The 20673-nt window shown below is 46.4% G+C and overlaps 2 protein-coding genes and 1 long non-coding RNA gene across 3 annotated transcripts in view; all 3 read left to right on the forward strand.

Moving 5' to 3' along the window:
- Positions 1 to 20673, forward strand: part of LOC110504364 (coiled-coil domain-containing protein 69) — a 35886-nt gene that overhangs the window by 9358 nt on the left and 5855 nt on the right. Inside the window, exons 4-8 of the mRNA XM_036969765.1 lie at positions 11686 to 11755; positions 13899 to 14083; positions 19715 to 19802; positions 19950 to 20023; positions 20161 to 20262. Of these exons, the coding sequence (XP_036825660.1) occupies positions 11686 to 11755; positions 13899 to 14083; positions 19715 to 19802; positions 19950 to 20023; positions 20161 to 20262 (519 nt within the window). The remainder of the gene's footprint in view (positions 1 to 11685; positions 11756 to 13898; positions 14084 to 19714; positions 19803 to 19949; positions 20024 to 20160; positions 20263 to 20673) is intronic.
- On the forward strand, positions 1598 to 6325 carry LOC118946014 (extensin-1-like). Its single transcript, XM_036969764.1, has 2 exons — positions 1598 to 4896; positions 5059 to 6325. The coding sequence occupies exon 1, from the start codon at positions 2314 to 2316 to the stop codon at positions 3700 to 3702; it is 1389 nt and encodes a 462-aa protein (XP_036825659.1). The 5' UTR covers positions 1598 to 2313; the 3' UTR covers positions 3703 to 4896; positions 5059 to 6325.
- On the forward strand, positions 7371 to 9105 carry LOC118946015. The gene is made up of 2 exons (XR_005041147.1): positions 7371 to 7680; positions 8783 to 9105. It is a non-coding gene; the product is annotated as an uncharacterized LOC118946015 (long non-coding RNA).

Consider the following 20673-nt stretch of genomic DNA (forward strand, 5'->3'; position numbering starts at 1 on the left):
CTCCTGGTTTTGACCATCGCCTGTCCTGATGCCAAACCCGCCTGCCTGACCACTCTGCCTGTCCTGACCTCGAGCCTGCCTATCGCCTGGTACTGTTTGGACTCTGACCTGGTTTAGGAACTCTCGCCTGTCCTGACCTCGAGCCTGCCTATCGCCTGGTACTGTTTGGACTCTGACCTGGTTTAGGAACTCTCGCCTGTCCTGACCTCGAGCCTGCCTATCGCCTGGTACTGTTTGGACTCTGACCTGGTTTAGGAACTCTCGCCTGTCCTGACCTCGAGCCTGCCTATCACCTGGTACTGTTTGGACTCTGACCTGGTTTAGGAACTCTCGCCTGTCCTGACCTCGAGCCTGCCTATCGCCTGGTACTGTTTGGACTCTGACCTGGTTTAGGAACTCTCGCCTGTCCTGACCTCGAGCCTGCCTATCGCCTGGTACTGTTTGGACTCTGACCTGGTTTAGGAACTCTCGCCTGTCCTGACCTCGAGCCTGCCTATCGCCTGGTACTGTTTGGACTCTGACCTGGTTTAGGAACTCTCGCCTGTCCTGACCTCGAGCCTGCCTATCGCCTGGTACTGTTTGGACTCTGACCTGGTTTAGGAACTCTCGCCTGTCCTGACCTCGAGCCTGCCTATCACCTGGTACTGTTTGGACTCTGACCTGGTTTAGGAACTCTCGCCTGTCCTGACCTCGAGCCTGCCTATCGCCTGGTACTGTTTGGACTCTGACCTGGTTTAGGAACTCTCGCCTGTCCTGACCTGCAAATATTGCAAATATTCTGCATAGCCGTTTGATTAGATGTTCCGGAGTCTTATGACTTGGGGGTAGAAACTGTTTAGAAGCCTCTTGGACCTAAACTTGGCGCTCCGGTACCGCTCGCTCCGGTACCGAGAACAGTCTATGACTAGGGTGGCTAGAGTCTTTGACAATTTTTAGGGCCTTCCTGTGACACCGCCTGGTATAGAGGTCCTGGATGGCAGGAAGCTTGGCCTCAGTGATGTACTGGGCCATACGCACTACTGTCTGTATCGCCTTACAGTCAGATGCCGAGCAGTTGCCATACCAGGCAGTGATGCAACCGGCCAGGATGCTCTCGATGGTGCAGCTGTAGAACCTTTTGAGAATATGGGGACCCATGTCAAATCTTTTTAGTCTCCTGAGAGGAAATAGGTTTTGTCGTGCCCTCTTCACGACTGTCTTGGTGTGCTTAGACCATGTTAGTTTGTTGGTGATGTGGACGCCAAGGAACTTGAAACTCTCAACCTGCTCCAATAGCATTCCCAAGTTCCAAATGGCACCATATTCCCTATAGTGAGCTTATAGGGAGGAGGTCAGAGACCTGAACGTATGGTGCAGGGACAACAACCTCTCCCTCAACATGATCAAGACAAAGGAGATGATTGTCGACTACTGGAAAAGGAGGACCGAGCACACCCCCATTCTCATCGGCAGGGCTGGATTGGAGCAGGTTGAGAGTTTCAAGTTCCTTGGCGTCCACATCACCAACAAACTAACATGGTCTAAGCACACCAAGACAGTCGTGAAGAGGGCACGACAAAACCTATTTCCTCTCAGGAGACTAAAAAGATTTGACATGGGTCCCCATATTCTCAAAAGGTTCTACCTCCTACCCTCCTGATGACTGGTCCTCCTACCCTCCTGATGTCTGGCCCTCCTATCCTCCTACCCTCCTAATGTCTGATTTTCCTACCCTCTGGATGTCTTGGTCTCCTACCCTCCTGATGTCTGGTTATCCTACCCTCCTGATGTCTGGCCCTTCTACCCTCCTGATGTCTGGCCCTTCTACCCTCCTGATGTCTGGCCCTCCTACCCTCCTGATGTCTGGTTCTCCTACCCTCCTGATGTCAGGCCCTCCTACCCCTTGATGCCTGGCCTTCCTACCCTCCTACCCTCCTGATGTCTGGGCCTTCTACCCTTCTACCCCTCCTGATTTCTGACCCTACTACCCTCCTGATGTCTGACCCTACTACTCTACTGATGTCTGACCCTGCTACCCTCCTGATGTCTGGCCCTGCTACCCTCCTGATGTCTGGCCCTGCTACCCTCCTGATGTCTGGCCCTGCTACCCTCCTGATGTCTGGCCCTGCTACCCTCCTGATGTCTGGTCCTCCAACCCTCCTGATGTCTGGTCCTCCTACCCGCCTGATGTCTGGTCCTCTTACCTGCCTGATGTCTTCTCCTACCCTCCTGATGTCTGGTCCTCCTGCCCCCTTATGTCTGGTTCTCCTACCTTCCTGATGTCTGGTCTCCTACCCTTCTACCATCCGGGTGTCTGGGTCTCGTTCCTTCCTGATGTCAGGTTCTACTACCCTCCTGATGCCTGGTCCTCCTACCCTCTTGATATCTAGTTCTCCTGCCCTCCTGATGTCTGGCCCAGCTACCCTCCTGATGTCTGGCCCTCCTGCCCTCCTGATGTCTGGCCATACTACCCTCCTGATGCCTGGTTCTCCTACCCTCTTGATGTCTGGTCCTCCTAACCTCCTGATGTCTGGCCCTACTACCCTCCTGATGCCTGGTTCTCCTATCCTCTTGATGTCTGGTCCTCCTAACCTCCTGATGTCTGGCCCTACTACCCTCCTGATGTCTGGTTCTCCTGCCCTCCTGTTGTCTGGCCCTGCTACCCTCCTGATGTCTGGTCCTCCCACCCTCCTGATGTCTGGTACTCCTCCTCCTCCCTATAAGCTCACTATAGGGAATATGGTGCAATTTGGAACTTGGGAATGCTATCTGCTGGCCAGCAGGGGGGTTGGCTACCCTCCTGATGTCTGGTCCTCCTACTCTTTTGATGTCTGGTCCTCTTACTGTCCTGATGTTTGGTCCTCCTACTCTCCTGATGTCTGGTTCTCCTACCCTCCTGATGTCTGGCCCTGCTACCCTCCTGATGTCTGGTACTCCTACCCTCCAGATGTCTGGTCCTCCTACCCTCCTGATGTCTTGGCCTCCTACCCTCCTGATGTCTTGTCCTCCTACCCCCCTTACGTATGGTTTTCCTACCCTCCTGATGTCTGGTCCTCCTACCCTCCTGATGTCTGGTCCTCCTACCCTCCTGATCTCTGGTCCTCCTACCCTCCTGATGTCTGGTCCTCTTACCCTCCTGATGTCTGGTCCTCTTACCCTCCTGATGTCTGGTCCTCTTACCCTCCTGATGTCTGGTCCTCTTACCCTCCTGATGTCTGGTCCTCTTACCCTCCTGATGTCTGGTCCTCTTACCCTCCTGATGTCTGGTCCTCTTACCCTCCTGATGTCTGGTCCTCTTACCCTCCTGATGTCTGGTCCTCTTACTCTCCTGATGTCTGGTCCTCTTACCCTCCTGATGTCTGGTCCTCTTACCCTCCTGATGTCTGGTCCTCCTACCCTCCTGATGTCTGGTCCTCCTACCCTCCTGATGTCTGGTCCTCCTACCCTCCTGATGTCTGGTCCTCCTACCCTCCTGATGTCTGGTCCTCCTACCCATCTGATGTCTGGTCCTCCTACCCACCTGATGTCTGGTCCTCCTACCCATCTGATGTCTGGTCCTCCTACCTTCCTACCCTCATCTCGTGCTTCAGCTTTATGGGGGTTTATTATGCAAAGACTTTTATGCATTCACAATCACACTCCCTGTTTATAGTAGGGTTGGGGCATGACTTCCCTTATGCCTCCACAATCACATTCCCTGTTTATTGTCAGGCTGGGGCATGACTTTCCAAATGCCAAGTCCTATAAAAATACACTAAAAATACACTATAAAATGCTGATCACAAGACAATGCGTATTAGGCTACAGTAGACTACTACTGAAAACTAAATATTTGGCTTAAGACTTTAGTTGATTGTATTTGTTAAAAGATAACTGTTAATGGGGGATATGGAGTTTCACATCTACTTATAAACTCTTACACATTGGTGAACGTTTACACCGTCAGTCTATGTGGAGAAACTACATTTCCAGCATGTATAAACAGTTATTGGCTCTTACATAAAATCCCCTATTCACACATACAATGAACTCCATAGTTTTAGCCTACTGTTCCATACATATTTGGAAGTAGTCCAGCCTAATGCACATTGTCTTCAAAGTGATCGGCACCCTAAGCATAGGCTTGATGTTAAAAAGTCATGGCCCTACAATCTTAAAAATCTGTGACTTGTTTCTGTGTTTTCATCCTTGTTCTCAAACCTTCACTTTGAGAAAGTCCTAATTTCCTATCCTAGTGCCCTGGTAATGAAAAGGAAGGATGTCACATCCCTTCTACCTCCCTCTTTCCAGTGTCCGTTGAGGCCCTCTTTCTCAGATAAATGATTAGGCCTACCAATGACAATGACCCTTCCAGATGATCTCTTTCCTCTTTCCGGTGTTCTTTCCAAAGGCCTTATCGAGGCTAGCCTGATTCCAGATCTGTTTGTGCTGTTTTGACAACTCCTATGGTCATTGTCATACTGCACAAACATTAGTTGGCAAGACAGCACCAACAGATCTGGGACCAGGATGGTCTATATCTATGTATGGGTTCTATAGGTCCAGTGGGGTGTACGGGTTCTATAGGTCCAGTGGTGTGTATGGGTTCTATAGGTCCAGTGGGGTGTATGGGTTCTATAGGTCCAGTGGGGTGTATGGGTTCTATAGGTCCAGTGGGGTGTATGGGTTCTATAGGTCCAGTGGTGTGTACGGGTTCTATAGGTCCAGTGGTGTGTATGGGTTCTATAAGTCCAGTGGGGTGTATGGGTTCTATAGGTCTAGTGGTGTGTATGGGTTCTATAGGTCCAGTGGTGTGTATGGGTTCTATAGGTCCAGTGGTGTGTATGGGTTCTATAGGTCCAGTGGTGTGTATGGGTTCTATAGGTCCAGTGGTGTGTATGGGTTCTATAGGTCCAGTGGTGTGTATGGGTTCTATAGGTCCAGTGGGGTGTATGGGTTCTATAGGTCCAGTGGTGTGTATGGGTTCTATAGGTCTAGTGGGGTGTATGGGTTCTATAGGTCTAGTGGTGTGTACGGGTTCTATAGGTCCAGTGGGGTGTACGGGTTCTATAGGTCCAGTGGTGTGTATGGGTTCTATAGGTCCAGTGGTGTGTATGGGTTCTATAGGTCCAGTGGTGTGTATGGGTTCTATAGAGGTGACACATCAATGATCAGTACTGTAGAGGTGCCACATCTATGATCAGTACTGTAGAGGTGCCACATCTATGATCAGTACTGTAGAGGTGCCACATCTATGATCAGTACTGTAGAGGTACCACATCTATGATTAGTACTGTAGAGGTGCCACATCTATGATTAGTACTGTAGAGGTGCCACATCTATGCTTCGTGTAAACTAGACTCATTGCCGGGTTGTGGAGAAGACAGATGGTGTGTCAGAATAAAGAAATATGGGATATAGAGAAGACAGCTGTTGTCTCAGATTAAAGAAATACGGGATGTAGAGAAGACAGCTGGTTTGTCAGTGTAAACAAAGACATTGGAATCCATTGTTCTACACACTTTTATTGTTTTTATGCAACTTTTTGTCTTCTATTTTGCAAGAGAGACTTTCTGTCTCTAATATGTTCAAAGTTGAAATAATGCAATGTTGATTGAGATAATATAGGTATTTTTGAAGTGGGGCCAACTTTCAGAGTCGTATATGTTTGAGTCTTATCTATGAGATAAAATCTCTTTGTTCAATGTTGAAATTATTGAATGTTAATTGTAGGGAAATGTATTTTTTGTAAGAGTGCCAACTTTCAGAGTCATATCTGTTTAACCTCTTGTAGTTTTGCATTTAACCCATGATGTCACCTTTGGGAAATGTGATTGTCAGCTAAAAGCCAATCAGAGCAGAGCTCTTCATGGGACACTGCCAACCTGCCCAGTAGTTTACATTCTGTGTGCAAGACCACACGCACGCACACATACACCCACACACACATCCATACATTCCATACATGTAGATCATTTAGCCTCCCTGTGACGTTGTGAGAGATCAGACCTCTGATTTCACGAACCTGTGGAAATGGATGTTGTTATTGAAAAAGGTCTTGGATGATAGCTTGTCTGACAGCTTTAGAACGGGTGGGGTTTTGACAATAACTCCAACATTCCAGCGTCCGTTGTCTGTCCCTTTTGTTCATATCAACCAGTCTTACGTACTGTACTGTATGTCTGGAACCAACAGGACCCTGAACCGTTTCTACCCTCAAGCTATAAGACTACTAAAGAGTTAGTCTGGCTATTTGGTTAACTATGTAAATATCTGCATTGACCCTTTTTGCAATAAAAAAAAAAAAAAAACATATGACATACCCTGCTGCTACCATCTGCTATCTGTCACTTTAGTCCTAGTTATATGTACATATCTCCATGTACACGGCAGCAGGGTAGCCTAGTGGTTAGAGCGTTGGACTAGGAACCGAAAGGTTGCAAGATCGAATCCCCGAGCTGACAGCGTAACAATCTGTCCTTCTGCCCCTGAACAAGGCAGGTAACCCACTCATTGAAAATACGAATGAGTTCTTAACTGACTTGACTAGTAAAATAAAATATCTCTCAATTACCCCTGCGCATGGACTAAGTACTGATACCCCGTGTATATCGCCAAGTCCTTGTTATGTATTTTCCTGTTATATCTCTATTTTATTTCTCTCTGCATTGTTGGGAAAGACCGTAAGTAAACTGTTAGTCTACACTGAAGCATGTGACAAATACAATTTGATTGGATTTGTAAGTCATGAGTTGCGACAATAATTCTTAGCTATGCAACAGGATGAAATGTTGCAGGTTGGTAAATTACCCCAGAGGGCTATGTGCAGCCTACAGGGGTAAGGCTATGATATGGAGTCTTTACATCTGCCTACCCCTCCCTGCAAGATCAGCATGACCTTTCTCCTCAGAGACGGAATTCATCTGTAAAGTAAAATCCATCCCTGGATGGAGGGAGGGATGGATGGAGGGATGGATGGATGGATGGAGGGATGGAGGGATGGATGGATGGAGGGATGGATGGATGGAGGGAGGGATGGATGGATGGAGGGAGGGATGGAGGGAGGGAGGGAGGGAGGGAGGGAGGGAGGGAGGGAGGGAGGGATGTATCTACTGTGTCTTTCACATGTCCATTGACTATGTGTGTTTTTCACATGGACTCTTCCTCAACATGTATTATAAACAAAATGACAGATTCAGATTAATCCATACAATTCTCCATTTGTATCTTACTGCAGTGATAATTCAATATTATTGGGCACATTATAGGCCTGATATAATTAAATAGCCTCTAGGCAATAGGAAAAATAATCCATGCATGAAACCTATGATTAGGTAACCTATTATGTGTGATGTAAATCCGATGGGGCGTGTATTCGGTGTATTACGGTAAAATGTCAACTTCATAGACTTGAAACACCCACAAGCCTAAATTTTGCGTAACAGGATGAGCAATCCACTGATCTACACCCTGTTTCCCCTTCTAGAACGTGGGTCGGTTCAGTTTGTTTTAAGATCAGTGTTTTTTATTTTTTTAAAGAGAACCGCCCAACTGGTCGAGTTGAGTGAGTTGTTGTGAGTGAGAGTGAGCAGCACCGACCTCTTGAGAGACCATACCACAGCCCGGCGAGGCGCAGTGTTCAGAAGAGTTGGTAACTCTAGACAAGGACTGGTAGGGTTGACGAGAGGACGCAGGGCAGGCATGGGTTGCAGCCACAGCAAGGTGCGTGGCAGAATTTGCAAGACAATGTTATTTATTCATCTTTGTTGTGAAATAATCTAGTATATTAATTAAGTAACCAAGTGGTGTTTTGTTATTGTAGCTGCCCATTGTCGCACGGATTAGTAGCACAACACAGGCGTGTTGATATATTTTTTTAATCGATCAAGCAAAATTGTTTGTTAGATTATAGCCTAATTTCCCACGTGCGTTAATCTCTAGTGGATTTTATTTATGGGGATTAGCATCGTGTTTTGCAACTCGTGATGTATTCTATCAGTCAATTTGTGCGAAGTTTTCTACAAGTTTTTATTGGAAACAGATGTGCTGAAAATAATTTAATAAGATGTCTATCCTCTGAGACTGACTTTCCCACGGTTTCAAACTCTACTTGTCAAACGTAACAGTGCAAGGAAATCATCTGACGTCATTCTTCCGCATTAATTAGAGGAAGTTACAGGTTGACCAGACATTGACAGTTACTGGTGGTGATACATTGTATCAATGATCTTCGGTGTCATTGTATCGTCATCATCACCAGTAAATTCTACATGATATTAATTGATTGACACCCTGTAGCCTACATAGTCAGTGAATTACATCTGTGATTTATTTTTATTTATTTTTTAACATTCTGATCATACGAGTTGTTGGGTTTTTCTACTTAAGTCCACACAATTAGTTGCTGTTTCCTGTGACGACTACTGAGAACTACAAATTGCACTGTTTTGTGATCGGAAAGAAGTGACTTGAGGATATGGAGTGTAATAATTAACATGCAGTTAAATGTATTTTAAGTAGGCTACAGTTAGATGTTCTAGTACTGCCTCTGACATTTACAACCAGTGGCACAGGTTTATATTACCACCCAGAAATAATACCCCAGATTGTACCACTTCCAGAAGGCGTTGAAGAGAGAGACTAGATTGATGAATCATTAAGTTTAAATTTATTTCCCCTTCAAACTCATCTGGCAATGCATCAAACAGTCACACATTGAGACCACTCACACTGATTGATTAGTCAAGATTCTCTGTGAGTGTATTTCTTCATTTCTCAATGGTGGTGTTTGACATAGAAAATATGTTTTCTTCTACAACAACAGAAATAAGTACTTAAAGAGGTACTGCAAACCAAGCCACTGGCGAGCTGTATAGCAGCGTCTGCAGAGCAGATCACAAAACCATCTGTTTGGCTGGTTGACGTAGGCAACTGGAGAAGTGTGAAGGTCTGCTAGAGAGGGCTCTACAAGAGAAGCCTGAAGAGAGACACACACACACACAGCAATATGGGTCTCCATACGGCCCATGATGAAAATGCCACATGAAGAGACTCCTCCTCAGCCAAGTGTTAATGGCATATCACGGAACATGTGTTTCTCTGCTTGAAAGACTCAACCACAGTCTAAATTAAATGTCCTTTAACTAAGTCTGAATGTCCTTTGTTGTATTGGAATATGTGGTTTTAGTTTTATGAATTTCCTTTGAGTTGTGGGTCTGTTTTTCTAGTTCTATCAGCCCGGTGGTACATGTCTGTCTCCTATGCGTGTACCTTTTGACAGGCCAGTTCTTTATTCACATTTTTTTTGGGGGGGGGATGTTTCGCACTCTTCTTGGAAAGTTTCTTTCAACTCTTGTGAGAGCATACCTGGACTAGATATTTCTCACAGAAGTCAGAAAACATTCAATCTTAACCTTGTGCTCTTGGGGTCAGGAAGAACTTGTGAACATAAGGAGTCCGGTGTAGACTACAGTCTGCCATGGGGCTAGCATGTTCCCTGTGTGTTTAGTCAGTGTACACAGAACTCAACGTTGGAAGTTTCTCCAATGTTTAAAAAGACTGGGGAGACCGGGTCTCCATCCCAAATGGTACCCTATTCCCTCTGTAGTGAACTGCTATAGGGCCCTGGTCAAAAGTAGTGCACTACATAGGAAATAGGGTCCCATTTGGGACGTACGGCCTGAGAAAGAAGAGGTGTGATTTATGGTCGTGTTAAAGAGAGCCTTTCCGACCCCACCTCAACATGTGCCCCTGGACTTGTGTGTTTAAGATCCTTAACTGAGATTTAAAGCAGGTAATAAAACGCATGCCCATCACACATCATGTTAAGATCCTTTTATTGAGATTTAAAGCCCATCACACATCATGCTATACTGGTCTCTACAGTGTCTTTCTGGAGTCACTTTTCTTATTGGACTATTGGAGCAGCCAGGTTGGTGAGAAGGAACACGGTATTTATTGGAGCAGCCAGGTTGGTGAGAAGGAACACGGTATTTATTGGAGCAGCCAGGTTGGTGAGAAGGAACACGGTATTTATTGGAGCAGCCAGGTTGGTGAGAAGGAACACAGTATTTATTGGAGCAGCCAGGTTGAAGGAACGCGGTATTTACTGGAGCAGCCAGGTTGAAGGAACACTGTATTTATTGGAGCAGCCAGGTTGGTGAGAAGGAACACAGTATTTATTGGAGCAGCCAGGTTGAAGGAACGCGGTATTTACTGGAGCAGCCAGGTTGAAGGAACACTGTATTTATTGGAGCAGCCAGGTTGGTGAGAAGGAACGCAGTATTTATTGGAGCAGCCAGGTTGGTGAGAAGGAACACTGTATTTATTGGAGCAGCCAGGTTGGTGAGAAGGAACACTGTATTTATTGGAGCAGCCAGGTTGAAAGAACGCGGTATTTATTGGAGCAGCCAGGTTGAAGGAACGCGGTATTTATTGGAGCAGCCAGGTTGGTGAGAAGGAACACAGTATTTATTGGAGCAGCCAGGTTGAAAGAACACTGTATTTATTGGAGCAGCCGGGTTGGTGAGAAGGAACACTGTATTTATTGGAGCAGCCAGGTTGGTGAGAAGGAACACTGTATTTATTGGAGCAGCCGGGTTGGTGAGAAGGAACACTGTATTTATTGGAGCAGCCGGGTTGGTGAGAAGGAACACTGTATTTATTGGAGCAGCCAGGTTGGTGAGAAGGAACACAGTATTTATTGGAGCAGCCAGGTTGAAGGAATGCGGTATTTATTGGAGCAGCCAGGTTGGTGAGAAGGAACACTGTATTTATTGGAGCAGCCAGGTTGGTGAGAAGGAACACAGTATTTATTGGACCTGTACCCTTTGTAGTGAACTCCCTAGGAAACCAGGGTCAAAAGTAGTGCACTATATAGGGGAAAAGATGGCATTTAGGACACAGCCTGTGTCTTCCAGGCACAAATAAAGCTTGTACTCTGGCCGTGTTGCTCGGAGTATCTATGTGTTTATACAACGGTAGTGGTGGTGGGATAACGTTGTGTTGTGGGAGGAGGTCAGAAGGTGGCTGGTCTCCATGGACGGCAGGGCAGCAGCATGGAATTGCCCTACTTACAAAAAACAGTTATGATTGACCTCGCTGTAACTCCTTAGTGTAGTAGTCTATGCTCAACTAGTATAGGTTATTCTACAACAACGTAATGTATCTAATGCAGAAATGTTTTTATTAAGACTCCATAATTTAATGGTATGATCAGTTTGACGTAAATCACATTGTACAACCAGTATGAAGACACAGGTCAGCTGTTGAATCATAAAACTGTAGCATAGACATGTTATGTAACTTTTGAACAAACTAATGATTCATTTCCAGTCATGTGGGTACTAATCACTCCCTGTGAGAGAGCCATATGGGTCAAGCACCAATCAGAAGCTTTACATAAGATCTTACCCTGCTCCAGTTTACGAACAACAAGTTCTGTGGTCCCTGGCACTTCAAAACATCCAAAATAAGGTGGAATTCAAATCAAATGTTATTTGTCACATGCTCCGAATACAAGTGAAATGCTTACTTACAAGCCCTTAACCAACAGGTGGAGACCTCACAGTGAAATGCTTACAATGTAGTTTTAAGGGGGTGGGGGGGGTGTTTTCAAAGTATTTACTAAAGTTAACTGAAGTAAAAAACAAAACGTTTTGTTCTTATTTATATTTTACGATATTGTGGTATTGTACTCCTACATCAGACATCTTTTTCTCCTTGTAGAGAAAGAGCAAAGTGAAAGAGGAAGAGAAGACGGTGAAGGAGGTCAACAACAGTCAAGATGGAGGAGGAGGTGAGGGGTGTGGTTTCCTGTTGTGTTGTAGACTGACACTGACTACTCCTCTCCTGTTGTGTTGTACACTGACGCTGTGACTCCTCCTCTCCTGTTGTGTTGTACACTGACGCTGTGACTCCTCCTCTCCTGTTGTGTTGTAGACTGACGCTGTGACTCGTCCTCTCCTGTTGTGTTGTAGACTGACGCTGTGACTCCTCCTCTCCTGTTGTGTTGTAGACTGACGCTGTGACTCCTCCTCTCCTGTTGTGTTGTAGACTGACGCTGTGACTCCTCCTCTCCTGTTGTGTTGTAGACTGACGCTGTGACTCCTCCTCTCCTGTTGTGTTGTAGACTGACGCTGTGACTCGTCCTCTCCTGTTGTGTTGTAGACTGACGCTGTGACTCCTCCTCTCCTGTTGTGTTGTAGACTGACGCTGTGACTCCTCCTCTCCTGTTGTGTTGTAGACTGACGCTGTGACTCCTCCTCTCCTGTTGTGTTGTAGACTCACGCTGTGACTCCTCCTCTCCTGTTGTGTTGTAGACTGACGCTGTGACTCGTCCTCTCCTGTTGTGTTGTAGACTGACGCTGTGACTCCTCTCCTGCTGTGTTGTAGACTGACGCTGTGACTCCTCCTCTCCTGTTGTGTTGTAGACTGACGCTGTGACTCGTCCTCTCCTGTTGTGTTGTAGACTGACGCTGTGACTCCTCCTCTCCTGTTGTGTTGTAGACTGACGCTGTGACTCCTCCTCTCCTGTTGTGTTGTAGACTGACGCTGTGACTCCTCCTCTCCTGTTGTGTTGTAGACTGACGCTGTGACTCCTCCTCTCCTGTTGCGTTGTAGACTGACGCTGTGACTCCTCCTCTCCTGTTGTGTTGTAGACTGACGCTGTGACTCCTCCTCTCCTGTTGCGTTGTAGACTGACACTGTGACTCCTCCTCTCCTGTTGCTTGTCTGGTTGTCTTTTATTACATCTCTGATGCAGAGGGTTTTACACATCACACTGCCTATTGACTCATTATAAAATCCTCTATTATTAGGCCCACTAATAACCTGTACATAATAACTGGGCTCCAGTATGGCTCAGTTTGTAGAGGATAGTGCTTGCAACACCCTGGGCTGCTCGTACGTAATAATGTATGCATGCATGACTAAGTCACTTAGCGTCTGCTAAATGGCATAAAATATCTGAGTGTTTTAAATGACACACACTTTGTCATGATCCCAGTAGGTTGAAATGATGTCACTACACCCAGAAACTGGTTGGAATTACTGATTTTTAAAGGGACATCAAAATGACCTAATTTCAACCAGTCGGTTTTGAATGCTTCGATGGCCTTGGAAACACTGACGTGTCAACACTGTGTTGTCTGCATTAGAATACTCAACAGGTACTCTCTTGTGTACTCTGTTGTCATGTAATTATGGTTCTCAGGGTCATGCCTTCACCAAGTGCCCGATTGAACAAGACTGTGTTGGCCTAGCCTGCTGAGCTAAAAACCTAAGACATTAACTCTGAGAGCTAACACAAGTTTCCATGTCGCAGGAAGGTCAATCATCACTCGGAACGTGGTTCACCAAACTAGTCTTGAGTTCCTCAGAAGTTGAACTGGAGCCCTCCCCTATACATATCGGAGTAGCTCTAAGTGTTTTATAATCAGACAAACTGAGTTAGTATATTCTAGTGGTGTTGTATTGAGTCTAGTCTGACCAGTAAAGGTTGCAGCCAGGTCTGGTTTGGTTCAACCCCTCTGCCAACTACATTATGGGAATGGCTCAATCACACAGTACTCGGTACTAAGCAGTAGACAACGCCTGTGGAGCATACTGTACAATATACATGATAGACATGTGAAGAGAACTGACGTGATTTCTTATCCTACATGTCTACAATATACATGATAGACATGTGAAGAGAACTGACATGATTTCTTATACTACATGTCTACATAATATATTTCTATCTGAGCATTCTAGCAAGGTTTTTTGTCTTGGTAACCACAGCCGTGGGTCGTGTTCAGGTAAATTGTAACATAGCGAACGTAGAATTTTGCCATGTAGAACAATACTTTTTGTTATTGCACATGTTCAGGTATTCCCTCCCTGTTTGTTTTCTTCTGTTTGTTACTTACTGAGTACAACCCTGGTATCCCCTCCTCCAGGTAAAGTCCCTCTGGAGGAGCTGAACGTGGGTCTAGAAGCAGAGAAGCAGCTGGGTCAGTATGAGTGGCAGCTGAAGATCCTACGGGAGGTGCTGTCTGCCTCTGGGACCCAGGAGAGGGAGGAGCTACTAAAAGACCCAACCCAAGGAGAGCTCTGTGCCCTGGTCCACAACATCATAGAGAAGGTATCTAACCACATAGAAAGCTCTGGTCCACAACATCATTGAGAAGGTAGGTGACCCTTAGACCACAGAAAATGCATTTCCATTCTAACCAAATGGATGGGTAGCCAGACACCAAGTGGATGGGTAGCCAGACACCAAGTGGATGGGTAGCCAGACACCAAGTGGATGGGTAGCCAGACACCAAGTGGATGGGTAGCCAGACACCAAGTGGATGGGTCATCCTTTAGCCCACTTATTGTAGACCATCAATCCACTACTACCTTAAGTGTGATCTGGACCACCGTATCACTGAGAAGGTAGATAGTCACTGCGAGCCCACTTCCCTCAGCTCACTGCTAGCCCACTGCTAGCCTGTACCATTTACAGTCACCATATACCATCAGCCAGCAGCATACCACCCTGCATCCCACTGCTGGCTTGCTTCTGAAGCAGAGCAGGGTTGGTCCTGGTCAGTCCCTGGAGGAGGGACCAGATGCTGCTGGAAGTGGTGTTGGAGGGCCAGTAGGAGGCACCCCTTTCCTCTTGTTTAAAAAATATCCCAATGCCCCAGGGCAGTGATTGGGGACATTGCCCTGTGTAGGGTGCCGTCTTTCGGATGGGATGTTAAACAGGTGTCCTGACTCTCTGAGTTCATTAAATATCCCATGGCACTTAATTGTAAGAGTAAGGGTGTTAACCCCTGGTGTCCTGACTAAATTCCCAATCTGGCATTCATACCATCATAGCCACCTAATCATCCCCAGTTTACAGTTGGCTCATTCACCCCCCCCCCCTCTCCTGTAACTATTCCCCAGGTTGTTACTGTAAATGAGAATGTGTTCTCAGTCAACTTACCTGGTAAAAATAAACACACAAATGCCCTGTACAATTTACATTCACCATTCACCATCTACTATATACCCTGTACAATTTACATTCACCATATACCATCTACTATATACCCTGTACAATTTACATTCACCATATACCATCTACTATATACCCTGTACCATTTACATTTACCATTTACATTCACCATATACCATCTACCCTGTACCATTTACATCCACCATATAAACTATTCAGACACCTTTACTTTTTCCACATTTTGTTACGTTACAGCCTTTGGCTGAATTTTTATTTTATTTTTTTATAATCTACAAATAATACCCCATAATGACAAAGTGAAAAAAATAAAGGTTTTTAGAATTGTTTTAAAAAACAGAACTTATTTACATAAGTATTCAGACCCTTTGCTATGATATTTGAAATGGAGTTCAGGTGCATCCTGTTTCCATCGATCATCCTTGAGATGTTTCTACAGCTTGGAGTCCACCTGTGGTAAATTCAATTGATTAGACATGATTTGGAAAGGCACACACGTGTCTAAGGTCCTGACAGTGCATGTCAGAGCAAAAACCAAGCCATGAGGTCGAAGGAATTGTCTGTAGAGTTCTTAGACTGGACTGTGTCCAGGCGCAGATCTGGGTAAGGGTACCAAAACATTTCTGCAGCATTGAAGGTCCCCAAGAACACCGTGACCTCCATCATTCTTAAATGGAAGAAGTTTGGAACCACCAGGACTCTTCATTGAGCTGTCCAACCGGCTAAACTGAACAATCGGGGGGCGAAGGGCCTTTGTCAGGGAGGTGACCAAGAACCCGGGGGTCACTCTGACAGAGCCAGAGTTCCTCTGTGGAGATGGGAGAACCTTCAAGAAGGACAACAATCTCTGCAGCACTCCACCAATCAGGCCTTTATACTACGAGTGGCCAGGCGGAAGCTAGAACGAAACCAATATGCAAGGCAGATCCTCACCAGACATCACCGGCAACAACGTCGCCTATGGGCACAACTCACCGTCGCTGGATCAGACAGGACTGGCAAAAAGTGCTCTTCACTGACGAGTTGCGGTTTTGTCTCACCGGGGTTGATGGTCGGATTTGTGTTTATCGTCGAAGGAATGAGTGTTACACCGAGGCCTGTACTCTGGAGCGGTATCGATTTGGAGGTGGAGGGTCCGTCATGGTCTGGGGCGGTGTGTCACAGCATCATCGGACTGAGCTTGTTGTCATTGCAGGCAATCTCAACGCTGTGCATTACAGGGAAGACATCCTCCTCCCTCATGTGGTACCCTTCCTGCAGGCTCATCCTGACATGACTCTGCAGCATGACAATGCCACCAGCCATACTGCTGGTTCTGTGCATGATTTCCTGCAAGACAGGAATGTCAGGGTTCTGCCATGGCCAGCGAAGAACCCGGAACTCAATCCCATTGAGCACGTCTGGGACCTCTGGATCAGAGGGTGAGGGCTAGGGCCATTCCCCCCCCCCCCCCCCCCCCCCAGAAATGTCAGGAAACTTGCAGGTGCCTTGGTGGAAGTGTGGAGTAACATCTCACAGAAAGACCCTGGGTCTCGACCCCGCCCTGTGCAACTGGGTACTAGACTTCCTGACGGGCCGCCCCCAGGTGGTGAGTGTAGGTAACAACATCTCCACCATGCTGATCCTCAACACTGGGGCCCCACAAGGGTGCGTTCTGAGCCCCCTCCTGTACTCCCTGTTCACCCACGACTGCATGGCCATGCACGCCTCCAACTCAATCATCAAGTTTGCGGACGACACTACAGTGGTAGGCTTGATTACCAACAACGACGAGACGACCTACAGGGAGGAGGTGAGGGCCCTCGGAGTGTGGTGTCAGGAAAATAACCTCACACTCAACGTCAACAAAACTAAGGAGGAGATTGTGGACTTCAGGAAACAGCAGAGGGAGCACCCCTCTATCCACATCGACGGGACAGTAGTGGAGAGGGTGTAAGTTAAGTTCCTCGGCGTACACATCAAGGACAAACTGAATTGGTCCACCCACACAGACAGCGTTGTGAAGAAGGCGCAGCAGCGCCTCTTCAACCTCAGGAGGCTGAAGAAATTTGGCTTGTCACCAAAAGCACTCACAAACTTCTACAGATGCACAATCGAGAGCATCCTGTCGGGCTGTATCACCGCCTGGTACAGCAACTGCTCTGCCCACAACCGTAAGGCTCTCCAGAGGGCTCTCCAGAGGGTAGGGAGGTCTGCACAACGCTTCACCGGGGGCAAACTACCTGCCCTCCAAGACACCTACACCACCCGATGTCACAGGAAGGCCAAAAAGATCATCAAGGACAACAACCACCCGAGCCACTGCCTGTTCACCCCGCTATCATCCAGAAGGCGAGGTCAGTACAGGTGCATCAAAGCTTGGACCGAGAGACTGAAAAACAGCTGGGACCGAGAGACTGAAAAACAGCTTCTATCTCAAGGCCATCAGACTGTTAAATAGCCATCACTAACATTGAGTGGCTGCTGCCAACACACTGACTCAACTCCAACCACTTTAATAATGGAAATTGATGTAAAAAAAAAATTTGCACTAGCCACTTTAAACAATGCTACTTAATATAATGTTTACATACCCTACATTACTCATCTCATATGTGTATACTGTACTCTATACCATGTACTGCATCTTGCCTATGCCGTTCTGTACCATCACTCATTCATATATCTTTATGTACATATTCTTTATCCCCTTACACTTGTGTGTATAAGGTAGTAGTTGTGGAATTGTTAGGTTAGAGTACTCGTTGGTTATTACTGCATTGTCGGAACTAGAAGCACAAGCATTTCGCTACACTCGCAATAACGTCTGCTAACCATGTGTATGTGACCAATAAAATTTGATTTGAATCCTGTAAATATTTACATTCACCATCTACCCTTTCCACACTGAGCAGAGCCTAGCCAACTGTACTGTTCTGGCCTGACTATACAGCATGTCCACCATTAATGGAGAGGACAATGTGAAAATAACATATCCATGCCAACGCAGTACAGTTGGCACGATAGTATGAAAAGGGCATTAGTGTTTAATTAGTGTGAGCCACAAAGCCACTACTACAACATATTATTTACTAAGCAGATCAGAACAAGTCAATCTGTTCCTCCTGTAGGATTGCATTGTGATTTTGTATTTGAATTACACAGTGTCTTACACAAAGAACTTGGTTAGCCTTTTAAGTTGAGGTCTCAGTGGCTGCACCCTAGTCCCTATATCGTCCCTAAGGGCTCTGGTCTAAAGTAGTGTAAAGTAGTGTTTCCACCATGTTTCCACCATGTTTCCAGGGACACTGCCCATGTTTCCAGGGACACTGCCCATGTTTCCACCATGTTTCCAGGGACACTGCCCATGTTTCCAGGGACACTGCCCATGTTTCCACCATGTTTCCAGGGACACTGCCCATGTTTCCACCATGTTTCCAGGGACACTGCCCATGTTTCCAGGGACACTGCCCATGTTTCCACCATGTTTCCAGGGACACTGCCCATGTTTCCACCATGTTTCCAGGGACACTGCCCATGTTTCCAGGGACACTGCCCATGTTTCCACCATGTTTCCAGGGACACTGCCCATGTTTCCAGGGACACTGCCCATGTTTCCACCATGTTTCCAGGTCATCTGGTTTAATTCACCTGGTACACCAGGTCATCTGGTTTTATTCACCTGGTACACCAGGCCATGTGGTTTCATTCACCTGGTAGACCAGGGCATCTGGTATTATACACCTGTAGACCAGGTCATCTGGTATTATACACCTGTAGACCAGGTCATCTGGTATTATACACCTGTAGACCAGGTCATCTGGTATTATACACCTGTAGACCAGGGCATCTGGTATTATACACCTGTAGACCAGGGCATCTGGTATTATACACCTGTAGACCAGGGCATCTGGTATTATACACCTGTAGACCAGGTCATCTGGTATTATACACCTGTAGACCAGGTCATCTGGTATTATACACCTGGTAGACCAGGTCATCTGGTATTATACACCTGGTAGACCAGGTCATCTGGTATTATACACCTGGTAGACCAGGTCATCTGGTATTATACACCTGGTAGACCAGGTCATCTGGTATTATACACCTGGTAGACCAGGTCATCTGGTATTATACACCTGGTAGACCAGGGCATCTGGTATTATACACCTGGTAGACCAGGTCATCTGGTATTATACACCTGTAGACCAGGTCATCTGGTATTATACACCTGTAGACCAGGTCATCTGGTATTATACACCTGGTAGACCAGGTCATCTGGTATTATACACCTGTAGACCAGGTCATCTGGTATTATACACCTGGTAGACCAGGTCATCTGGTATTATACACCTGGTAGACCAGGTCATCTGGTATTATACACCTGGTAGACCAGGTCATCTGGTATTATACACCTGGTAGACCAGGTCATCTGGTATTATACACCTGGTAGACCAGGTCATCTGGTATTATACACCTGGTAGACCAGGTCATCTGGTATTATACACCTGGTAGACCAGGTCATCTGGTATTATACACCTGGTAGACCAGGTCATCTGGTATTATACACCTGGTAGACCAGGTCATCTGGTATTATACACCTGGTAGACCAGGTCATCTGGTATTATACACCTGGTAGACCAGGTCATCTGGTTTTATACACTTGTTTTGTTTATGTAACAAAGATCTCACTGTTTTTATATTTGGTTTTCACTTTGTCTAGCTCCTATGACAAGTGTGGCTGTACATGGCTTCAACCCCTGTCCTCGTGTTGTTGATCATCTCCAGGTGGAAACAGAGACGGCTGCTGACATGACTGTTCTCTACGTGGAGAAGAGCCAGAGGACCGCAGAGCAGCACGCGAGACAGCTGGAAGGCAAGTCTAGAGCATGTGAAATAACTTCTGCATGTAGATGGAATAACCATGTGGATTGTGTTGGAACTGGAATGCGAATGAGTAATCATTGACTGATGTTATCCCGGCCCGTAGAACTACATATAGAATTCCTATTATCCCCCACAGAACGGCAGAGGAGACAGAGTGAAGAGAGAAAACGGCTAACAGAGACACACCAGGCAGCAGAGAAAGTGTTGAAGGTATGTGTGTTTAGTTGTCTCTCTAACTTGATCAGTTTGTATCACCTGTTTTGATGTACTGTGGTCTATACACTACCCCTTCCCTTCTAACTGTGTACTAGGACGTACAGAACTGACCAGTAGGTTTTCTTTTAAAGGAGGAGGTAGAGGAGCTGACTACAGAGCTACACGTGTACAATCAGTTAAAGAAGAGAGTTGACGAGTCTACCTTCAAGAAGGACCTGCAGCGGAACATTCAGGTGTGTGTGCGCAGTGTGTCTGTGTCTGCGTGGCTTGTGTATGATCCCATAGCCAGTTCACTTAGTTGGACTGTTGTTTGAGACATCTGGTCTCCAGGTCTCATTACTATGCTGTTAATTTTATACTCTTCCTCTCGCTCCCCCTCCCCTTCTCTCTCTACTCTCACTCTCCCCTTCTCTCTCTCTACTCTCGCACTCCCCTTCTCTCTCTACTCTCGCTCTCCCCTTCTCTCTCTACTCTCGCACTCCCCTTCTCTCTCACTCTCCCCTTCTCTCTCACTCTCCCCTTCTCTCTCACTCTCCCCTTCTCTCTCACTCTCCCCTTCTCTCTCACTCTCCCCTTCTCTCTCACTCTCCCCTTCTCTCACTCTCCCCTTCTCTCACTCTCCCCTTCTCTCACTCTCCCCTTCT

Source organism: Oncorhynchus mykiss, chromosome 31 (genome assembly GCF_013265735.2).
Source record: "Oncorhynchus mykiss isolate Arlee chromosome 31, USDA_OmykA_1.1, whole genome shotgun sequence".
NCBI classification, from domain to species: domain Eukaryota; kingdom Metazoa; phylum Chordata; class Actinopteri; order Salmoniformes; family Salmonidae; genus Oncorhynchus; species Oncorhynchus mykiss.